This window comes from Nanorana parkeri, unplaced genomic scaffold (assembly GCF_000935625.1).
Source record: "Nanorana parkeri isolate BGI_ZX_2015 unplaced genomic scaffold, ASM93562v1 scaffold192, whole genome shotgun sequence".
NCBI lineage: Eukaryota > Metazoa > Chordata > Amphibia > Anura > Dicroglossidae > Nanorana > Nanorana parkeri.
Window position 1 is genome coordinate 707,351 of NW_017306460.1, and position 11,064 is coordinate 718,414.

Sequence of the window (11,064 nt, forward strand, 5' to 3'; positions counted from 1 at the left end):
AAAGGAACTCCTGAAATAACTTTTAGGTCACCGTCTCAGGGAACCCCTGAACCCCTGCCAATAACTATTATATCTACAGTTCATGTTGCATTAGCATGAACAGCAAGATGAGATAAAAAAGTTGATACAAAAAGAAATAAAAGAACAGGGAATATGGTGTACTTTGTGTATTTGACACCCAGGACTGCTCTATAATAGCAAATAATATTTGGTAATAATTAGGGATGAACCAATACTAGTATAAGTATCGGGGCAGATACAGGCATTTTTATAATTACTTGTACTCATGAAAATGCCCCATACATAGCGCCAATGCCGTCGCTTTCAATTTTTAAATAGGTTCGGGCCGCTCGTTTAGTGCTCGGTCCGTATCAATTGCACAGCAGCCAGCTCATCTATCCCCTCCCCCCCGCCCACACCTCCCCTCCAAGGTCCACCGCTCTCTTCCAAGGTCCGTCCCCCATGGTCAGCCCCCTCCCGGCTGTGGTTTTCGGGCTCCCCCCGCTCTTCTGGAGGACCCAGGACCATGGCAAATGCCTTCAGGATGGATATCACCAAATAAACAATCAGGGTCGGAAATATAAAAATGTATCTGGTCCATCGGGGGTATACAGGTATGAGAGCTGTAGTGGTTAAACTAGTTTGAACTAGCTGCTCACTGGAGGGGTCAGTATTTATAGCCTTCTATTGCAGGGACCGTTGTTTGGATTTTCTTCAGGAAGCAACATCATTGCATTGTTATCCCTACCACACTCATACCCACTATATGACCAAATGTGCAAGAAATCCCATCATTGTGGGATTGAAATCCAGGGCCCAAACCTATACGGCAATGGTAATTACTATTAGTTACCCGTAGTTAAGCTAGAGCCTCTAACAGGTGCTCCAGAAAGTAGCTAATGGTACAGGAGAAGTAAGAAACTTCTTCGATGTAGCTCCTAGAGGGGACCATTGTGACAAGATCTTTCAGTTTGCCTCAAGACAGGAAATAGATGAAATATATTGAATCATCTACATTCACATCTTAATTGCTGCTGTTCAGAAATATGTGAACTAAAAGTGCTGAGAGAAGATGATACTTAATAACATTTAGGAAAAAAAAAAAGTTAATAGCCATAAAATAGATGGATTTAATACAGTTTGACAGATTTCAAAAACCATGGACATTTCCATTGACAATTGTAAACAGCAGAACACCTGCAAAGAGCAGACAATAAAATGGCTATCGGTTATTCACTGAAGGGTGAAGAGTTTGGAGAAAGCAGGAGAAGTGAACAATCTAGGACAACATAGCTGATTTGGAAAAAATCTCCAATTCAGCTCACTTTTCAGTTCAGCTGTGTTGTCCTATATTGTCCACTTCTCCTGCCTTCTCCAAACTCTTTACACTGTAGTGAATAACCCTGTATATAACGGTACTGCCAAGAAAGTATTTGGGCTACTATCAAAACAAATACAATCTGTAAACTATTACAGCACCCTAGGATGCTTGACATGTCACACAAGGAAGATAATGCTTTGGTCTGCCCCCTCCCACACCTCAGTATTAGTCACTGAGACTGCCAATCAAATTAGAAAGACATGGGAGATGGCAAAGTGCCATCTTTTTTAGTTGTTATAATAGACTGGCCCAGTTTCAGAGTTCCTGGGATACTTTGGAGGAATTACAAAAGTTGTGAATAAGGCAATTCTGGACTTCTCACTTTGGGTTCAGTACAGATTCATTTCGGGCTCATTTACATGGGCATGCTTGTGCAAAGACCTGATCCCTGGAGGGACAGGTGCTGCGTGTAATTGCGTGCAGTAGCATGTTCCTCCAGATGGGAGGATGTGGCTGCATACAATCATGCTTTTGCCTTAGGAAGGGGTTCCTCTGTGACCCCGAAACGTTCATTGCTGTTTACTATGCTGCACATCAATAAATAGACGTTTGCTCATGAATTTGGAGTGCCGGTGTCTTTATCTTTACTTGTGATTATAACGGATGCCACCCGTTGACTACCGCAGCACCCGCTTTTCATTGGTGGTCAGGAGTGCGATGGGACCATGGACTTTCTGCATACAATTACACGCAGTTACGCACATATCCGAGCCTACACATCCCTGTGAGTCCGGGTGCCTGCACTTGGATCCAGACAGTGTGCGTCTAAGTGCGGGCACCCAGGCCTTGGTTCAGGTGTGCATGTAACCGCATGTAATTGCATGCAGCCACATCCTCCCATCATGAAGTTCATGCTGCTCCACACAATTAGATGCAGCACCTGTCCCTCCCAGGATCGGGTCTTTGCATGGGTGTGTACACCGTACGGATGTACACGCCCATGCGAATAAATTGTATGTCCATCCAAAACTTTTTTTTTATTTTGGGGGTAAGGATTTGAACCCATGTCATATTTTAGGTGGGGAAGGGGTTGTACCTATGCCATATTTTAACTACTATCTGGGGTTGCTTTAAAGCTATATTAAATTTACAAGGTTTTTAAACTATTTCAAATGCTGAATTCATCTTTTACAAAGAATGCTGCTCCTTGATATTTAAACGTTTTAGTTTTCCTGCAGAATCAGCTGGTCTCCTGAGCACTGGCCCTGATATCCTGTTTTAGGGGGGGCTCCTTTCCCTGGCAGCCACCCTTGTGTGTGCTAGGAAACTGTATCTAAGTCAGTGCAAATCCATTTCTTGATAGATATCACTCAAATATCAAGCGATTTCGGGGCCGTACAGGGTCCCCTTCATCAGGCTCAGAGTAGACATGTCAATAGTAGTCAAAGTAGTCAATGTCTACTCTGAGCCTGGTGAAGGGGACCCTGTGCGGCCCCGAAAGCGCTTGATATTTGAGTGAAATCTGTCAAGAAATGGATTTGCACTCACTTAGATTCTGTCGTGCTGATGACATCTCTCTTCAAAGTTGTACTGTGTGCAGCGCCATCCGCGGTCATTTCGAGCATCCATTAACACTTTAGGATTTCCGGTAAGGAGTGCTACAGGACTTATGGACACAGGAAGCTGTGTATGTCTCCACAAACACACAGGCACAGCAAGGCAAGACACTCCCCTCCTCCGTTCTTCAAGCTAGTAGATGGACAGCTGCTGAGGACTTCTCTGTCCCTTGTGATCTTGTACTGGACAGAAAGTTCAGGGAAGCTGAGCTGCGAGAGTTGAAGCCAGCTGTTCAGAAACATGATGGTTGTAAGTGCTTGGGCAAAAATGTAAATAAATTATTTGCTGGGCAATATATATATTTGTTTGATCTGGATTTATTGTTTAAAAAAAAGTTTGAGTTTATTATTACTTTAAGAGATTCCTTCTCACTTACTGTCACAGTGTCAATGTTTTTCCAGCAAGGAAATGAGGGACAATCTGCAACTGCAACACAAACAGTAATAAAAATGTTTTTAAGTAGGGCAATGTCAGCTTTTCATTGCTATCAGTGTCCCTGTTAGAGATTTCCTTTACTTCCTGTCTGGTCCTGTCCTTTAACATTATAAAACATTCCAAAACTTAAAAAAAAGGTTTTGGTTGGACATTTATTTTAAAGTATAAAAAAATGGAAAGGTCTCTGTCCTCCTGTAAGCAACCAGTCAGACACCAGCTGCCAATTCACTTCTACAAGTTAGAAAATAAAACATCTGACTGCCATAGGCAACATAAACACTTTGTTTTTAAGCTTTTTAATAAATATGCTCCACAGTATACTGCATTAGTAAAGACAGACCCGGAGAGCCTGAGCGGAGGGGCTACATGACTGGGGGGAGGAATAGTCCCGGGAGAAAGAGTTAAAAAATAAAATGAGAACTGTTGCTCTTACCTGATTGGACGTGGGAGTCAGGTGTCCGGGAGGAGCCGCATGGGAAGGATCTGCAAGGGCTGAGGGACGTCCTCTTTCAGGAAAGCAATGAACGAAGCAGGTTGTCCCACCCTCCCTCCCTGAATTTTGTAGTATGGGGGTTGTGGGGTTCTTTTGTCACGGCAGCTTGGCGGGTTAGGGGGTCTTTGGGGGGGCTACAAAAATCGGAGTGGGTTACAAAATTGGGGGCCATCAGCTGGTATGGGTGCTTCCCCCCTGTTGGTGTCCGGAATTGCAAGGGGCGGGGCCTGGCCCCTTAGGAACCTGGAAGTAGGAAGTGTCCTCGAGCTGGTTGTGGTGCGGCTGGGGACATGAATGGAGTCTTAGGACAGGCCTTTTTGGGCTGTTGGGCACCCAAAGACCCCTTCTCAGGTCAACAATTGTTTACAGTATTATTTGTGTATATTATTTGGTTTATTATTTTTGGTTATTGTTAAAGTTGTTTGGTTTAATAAAAGGGGCTGCTGTGGCCGTTAAAATCCATGTCGCGCAGTCCGAGTGTTTATTGGGGTTTTAACGGAGGGACGAAAATGGACGAATCCATCAGTCAAGTCTTTCCTAAGGCCCCTTTCACACTGACACCTGTCTACTTTCAACATCAGGTGATCCGTACATGCATCCCCCGCCGATCAGAGCAGTACAGAATGGATGTCACCAATGTGACATTAGTGTCCGTCCAGTTATGATGGAAGAAAATACTGAACTTACTGGACCCATGATAGCTCTACGAGGAGTCGGATGTAAACAGACATGTGTCCATTTATATCCAGTTACCCCCGATCCGTCACAATCACATGTGCCTAAACAGAACTCTGTTCCACTTTGGGGTCTATACACTAAGCTGCCGAGGGCAGCCGAGTGAACAACCGACCCCAAGTGAAGTGAGCCGAACACTGTTCGGCTATTCACTTCAGGCTGGTAATGCCATTGGCCGGCCGCCCAGGAGCCGTGTCAGAATAGAAAAAAACAAACAAAACTTTTGCCCATAGGAATGCATTGCTAGATTCCTATTGGCTATTTCAATTTGAATCGAAGCTACGCCCAGATCCTTCGGCAGCTTCGTGAATAGGCCCTTTTGTGTTCTGGACCTGGGCGGAGTCGGAGGTAATCAGATGTAAATGGACACACATCCATATAGATGTGGCTGCTCATAGACTAACATTGGGCTTCCAGTCAGACCAGCCTGAAAAACAGGACCTGATTGGACCTGATCAGACCAAATGTCTGAAAGGGGCTTTACGTGCATCTAAGTAAGGTCAACAGCATCAATTTAATATCTGTTTTGTTACAATGCTGTATAATTATTTATTAAAAATAAATCCTAAATTGAGAGAAATGTTCATACAGAATTAAATAACAAAATATACAATTCTAATAAATAATTTAAGAAAATATTGCAATGCTGGTTCACGCATTCTATGGAGTCCTGTCTCCTACATGATACTGAAGAATAAATGTCCAGATCTCTGGATTGTCTTTAGAACTGATAGAGACATACATGTATTTACAATCGGCTGTATTGCAGGTGCCTTCCCAGTAACCATCCTCGGTGAGGGTCAGAGGGAAGGAACTTTTCCCCTTTACACCTACTCCAGCTACGTCAGAAATCTTTAGCTTGAAGAAGACATCACTGTCTTTGGGTAGAACGCCCTCCAGAGGCTGGACAAGTTCGTAACTTTCAGACCAGCCTGTATACACCAATGGAAACACCGGCCATTTCACAGCAGTATTGGTACAAGTGATGAGATAGTTACACTGATGTTTGTACATGTTACTGTTCTTTGGCATAATGTTTACATGTAGGACATAAGTCCCTGACTGTGGAAGACGGACTTTGATTTGCACGCTGCCTTCTGTCTTCGTTTGAAAGACGTGCCTGTGCTCCATCTCTGGCATCATTTGTACATCATCGGAGTGTAGCGTGGGGAAAATGCTTAAATCATGCATTAATGTGAAACTGACAGTACAACATCCATCTTCAGTATGAATGGTAGGGTCTGGATGTGAAGGCTGAAAAAGCCCAGCCTTCTCTGTCTCTGGATTGGGGCCCACAGGGTTATGTAGACTAGAAGGGAAAGGAAGCCATTTTACCTTGGGATTCAAACATGTGGCTAAATAATTGCAGATATAGCCAGCAATTTCATCGAATATCCGAAAAACATAGGAACCTGCACGAGGAAGACGCACATTGAACTCTAGTTTCTGCTTCTGTATGGTCTGAAGAATATACATAACATTGGGTGCAATCTGTACATCATCGGATTTCAAGCTGGCTCTTAGCTTTAATACCCGGTCTGTGGTGAAGGTAATGGTAAAACATCCATCCTCAGTAGTGATGATTGGATCCAGATGTGAGGGCTGGTGCAGTCCAGCTGTTGCTATGTCTGGATTTGGACCTACTGGGTTGTGAAGCATGCTAGGAAATGGTGGCCATTTTACTTTTGGGTTAGAGCATCGTATTAGATAATTACAGATTAAGCCTTTATTTTCACCAAATATCTGGAAAACATAAGAACCATATTGTGGAAGACGGATGGTGAACTCAACTTTATCCTTCCCTGTTCTCTGTATAATCTGGTTCATGATGGGCTCCATTTTATCAGACTTCAAGCTGCCACTAAACTTTAGTTCCGTGTTGGTTTGGAAACTAATGGTGCAAAGTCCATCTTCTTGGTGAATGACTGGATCTAGATGTGAAGGGTGAAGAAGACCAGCTTTCTCTGTCTCTGGGTTTGGGCCAACAGGGTTACGAAGTATTTCAGGATAAGGTGGCCATTTCACTTTGGTGTTTTGACAAATTATTAGATAGTTGCAGAGATACCCTTTACTACTCTCAAATATTTGGAGAACATATGTGCCGGCCTGTGGAAGATAGACACTGAACTCCACCATCTTGTCCTGCACTCTTTGCATGATATGGTTCAGAATAGTTTTCACTTCATCAGTTCTGAGGTTGGCTGTGAGTTTCAGCTCCTTGCCCGAGGTAAAGCTTATAGTACAGAGTCCATCTTCTGTGTAAATAATGGGATCATTGTGTGATGGATGGAGGAGTCCTGACTCTTCTGAGAGCCAGCTTGGACCAGCAGGGTTATGGAGACACTTGGGAATCTTTATCTTGCTGTCTAAACTTTTGCAGTGTATTCTGTAGTCCACCACCAGCTGATAAGCTTCTACTAAATATAGTCTCTTGGCATAAATTTGTATAACCTGTTGCCCAGTCTTTAGAGGATAAACATAAACTCTGGCTTCATGCTCCATCAGCCTTAGCAGACCCATATCTTCTGTTTCATTTAAGCTGAAGATGTACTCCATTTTGTGCTGGCCTGCAATAGTAATGGTGGCTTTTCCTTTATCTAGATAGAGCAGACATAGAATATATTTACATTTGTTATCGTAGAAGTATATAGGCACCTGCATTTATGTAAAGTTGAACTCCATATAAAAAGATAAATACACAAATAAAATACATACATGGGAGCTGTTTTACCTGCCAAAGAATTTGTATTTTTGTGTCCATCCAGGTCTGAGATTTACACAGCCCACCACATAGCACAGTCTTGTCTGGCAGGGCAGATGACCTGAGGTCAGCTTTAAAGTGACTCATAGGAGAAGTGCTGCCATTACTGGTCTCCTTATAAAAAAGGTTGCTTGCCTGGCTGTGCCTGACTTAAGCAGCTTTAGTCAGATTAGGAAAAAGCATGCTGTAAATCAATGTCAAGTGTTGCAATTCCTTATCTTTACACTCAGGCTCAGCGACTCAGACAGCTGTCCCTCTAGTTCCCAGTTTGAGTGCTGGTATACTGGAAATTATAAGAGGGTAACTATAAGTAAAAGTCTGTTACCTAACCTCACACTTGCCTACCAAGGTACATTTTGGAATGGCCAAACAATCAGACAATCAGGCAGCCAGTGCACCTGTTAATGCCAGTGAACTGAGCCATCCTTGGTCAGCTTGGTTCATAGACACTATGTACAGAGCTGTGATTGACCATTGAGAAACCAATCAAAGTGATCACAGATAGAGAAAGGGGAGAAGAAGGAACTAATGAATGAATGTGTAATTAATTAGTTCCCCCAACACAGTAGAGATCAGCGGCAGCATACTTAAATAAAGTTTAACCCATTCACCTCCCCACCTATGATCTCTATACTGTCTTTTCAGTGACCCGTATATTAACCCTTCACCTCCTTATCCTGCACATCTGCACATTAACCCCCTCATCTCCATTCTCACACTGTATGTGACCTGCACATTAACTCCTTCACTAACTTCTGATCTAGTGCACAATTACTAAGCTCCATTTTTAACCCTGTAATTCCAGCATGTTTCTTCATTTCCAAAAAATTGTGTAAAAAAAAAAGGAGATCACCTTGGGTGTATACTGTCTGAAAAGGGGTCATTTTGGGGTTGTTTGCACTATGGCTTTTTTATTTTAAGAGGAAGTAAGAGAAACAGTTAGGTATTTTTACCTTTACATAGTAAAACATAAAAAAAACAGTGGTTATTAAACCTATCTATCTGTTGAGGGTATATGGAATTCATTTGCATACAGTGTCGTATGACCGAGAAATTGTGAATCAAACTATCACAGCACTGAAAACTAAAAAATGGTCTGGAAATGATGGGCTGTATACAAGCTGGTATTCAAGTGGTTAATACACCTATTTTCTGTAAATTAATACATGATTCCATTATTGATATTCTAATATTTGCTACTTTGGTATTAAAGTAAACCTGCAACAAACTCAGACAATTCAAACTAAGCATATGATAAAAAAGGCATACACAAACCTCTACTGATCATGTAAATGTTGTGCTTCGCTCCACCTTTCTCACCTCTCAAGCTTGTTGGTTAGGGATACCCATCACATTAGAGGACCAATTGTGGGATTTTGAAAGCAGGAAGCAGGTTGCGGCAAACTTGACCCTTGCTGGAAATGTTGTGATTTACATGTAGTTCAACTACCCATATCTGTGGATCTACTTGTTATTTTGAGATGTGGTTTTGCCTTAGGCATTTGGATCTTTTCAGCATACAGTATGCTCCCCTTTAATTGCATATGTTTGCTGTAGGGCTTATTCTGAAGTGAACCAGTTAGCCATTTTTACAACATGCTGTCTAAGAGCAGACACTCCCATATTTTTTCCCCTCTAAAACTAGTTTTACTTTCTTAATGGGGCCCTGACTGGTATTACATAGTTACATAGTAACATAGTATTTGAGGTTGAATAAAGACATAAGTCCATTAAGTCAAACCTATTGTGTGTGTGTGTATGTATAGATCCCTGTGTCATCTCATTCTTAAGAGTACCTGTACCCCTGTACATTACGGTCACTCAGGAAATCGTCCAAAAGCTTCTTGAATGATTCCACACTATTTGCTGAAATCACTGCCTGTGGCACAGAGTTCCAAACCCTAACCGCTCTAACTGAGAAGAACCCCTTTCGCCCCTTCTGTTGGAATTTTTTTCCCACCAATTTTAGGTGGTGGTCTCTAGTCTTTGTTATGGAGTTAAGCGTAAAGAGTTTGTTGGTAATGTTGCTTTGACTGTTGAACATCTTGTACATGAAAATCATATCCCCCCCCTTAATCTCCTTACTTCAAGTGTGAACATATTTAAATTTAGCAGCCGTGTCTCATAGTTCTGGTCCTCCATTCCCTTAATGAGTATGGTTCCCCCCTGCAGGACTCTTTCCAGTTCCAGGACATCCTTTCTGTGTACTGGTGCCCAAAACTGGACCGCATATATATATATATTGGAACTACCGTAGCCCTCTGCCAGTCACTTGGAACTCTACCAGTCAATAAAGAGTCCTTAAAAATGAGCAATAATGGTCTTGTTATAACCTCGCTTAGTTCCTTAAGTATCTTGGGGGTGTAGATTATCTGGTCCCAATGCTTTATTTGCATTAAGTAGCTTAAGTCTTTGTAGCTTAAGTCTTTGTTGTATCCCGGTTTCCGTCAACCACTGCGGTATATTTTTTGTTGAACTATGTGTTTTATCATGTACATTAAACCTGTCTTTTTCCTTGTAGTCAACAGGACCTACCCCTGATGGTCAGTGTCTTCTCCTTGAGCCCACTGCTTTGAAAGCAGAGATTCACAATACACTAACCTCTGATAGGTTTCACATGTAGTAAGCTCAAATAAACCCAAAAAGTTACCTGTTTCTATAACAGCTGCTTCAGGCTGAGAGGAAATCAGGCCTAGGTTATAAAAATGACTTCTGTGGTGCACAAACTGTTCAAACTCTTTGCTGGTCACTTTTGGGTCCAGCAGTTGATAATCTGCTTGTTCTGGATAATGTTCTCCAATGAAGAGAGCCGGATGGGTCAAGAAATAAAACTCATTGTACCTTGATGAAGGCAACAGAGAAGAGTGACATAAGTGATAATATATTACTAACTAACTAAAATCAGTCTATCAGTACAGATGTTGTTGCAGTATCAGAAGATTTGATTTATTACCGTCACAGCAGAATTCGTTTATGGGTCTAATTTTCAACTCTCATATTATGTTTTCTTACATAGAGATCCTTACACCTCATTTACACTTGCAAATAGGACTATATGTGAATTGTGGCAGCAAAAATACACACATTGTTGCTGTCTGAATTCGAATATAGCCCCAATCACAAGTAGTAATGGAGCATTATTCCGGTGTGTTAGCTTTGTGCATTATGGGTCAGGTTAAACATTTTAGCAGCTACAATGCATATGACATGTATACTTGTTGGATATAAACATTTCTATATCTTTTTTATTCATATTTACACAAAAACGGATGCTAAATAAACTACAATTGTACTGCTAAGGAATTAATTGGTTATTTTTCAACACATTATGCTTTTAGCTATTATTAGAATTATTATTTATTTTATAAAGGGTCATTTTTGAGGGTCATCCGAAACACAAAAGGGCTGATTTATAAATCTTCTACCCAGCAAATGCTGTCCACACAATAATTCCTATGCTCCTTGGCTCCATCTAGTGCTGGTATTTCCATGCGAATGGCATTAATCTAGCTATATGCTGGTTTGAAGATTAAAAGGTTATTAAACTAGCAAGCAGTAGATTTAGCATCGTGCACCCGCACAGACTCAGTGGGACATGAACAAAGAGGGGGACAGAGGAGTCAGCGCTGGATCGGAGACCCGCACCAGCGCTGGGGGGAAATCTAAAAACTCCTTGACAGAAGAAGATGATAGGATTAAGCA

General features: G+C 41.8%; 1 protein-coding gene across 1 annotated transcript in view; it reads right to left on the reverse strand.

Annotated features, from left to right (window-relative positions):
* Nucleotides 1-354: 354 nt before the first annotated feature.
* Nucleotides 355-11,064, reverse strand: part of LOC108786100 — a 10,866-nt gene continuing 156 nt past the window's right edge. Inside the window, exons 2-4 of the mRNA XM_018555324.1 lie at nucleotides 10,013-10,203; nucleotides 5,283-7,198; nucleotides 355-537 (exon numbers count right to left, since the gene is read on the reverse strand). Of these exons, the coding sequence (XP_018410826.1) occupies nucleotides 355-537; nucleotides 5,283-7,198; nucleotides 10,013-10,203 (2,290 nt within the window). The remainder of the gene's footprint in view (nucleotides 538-5,282; nucleotides 7,199-10,012; nucleotides 10,204-11,064) is intronic.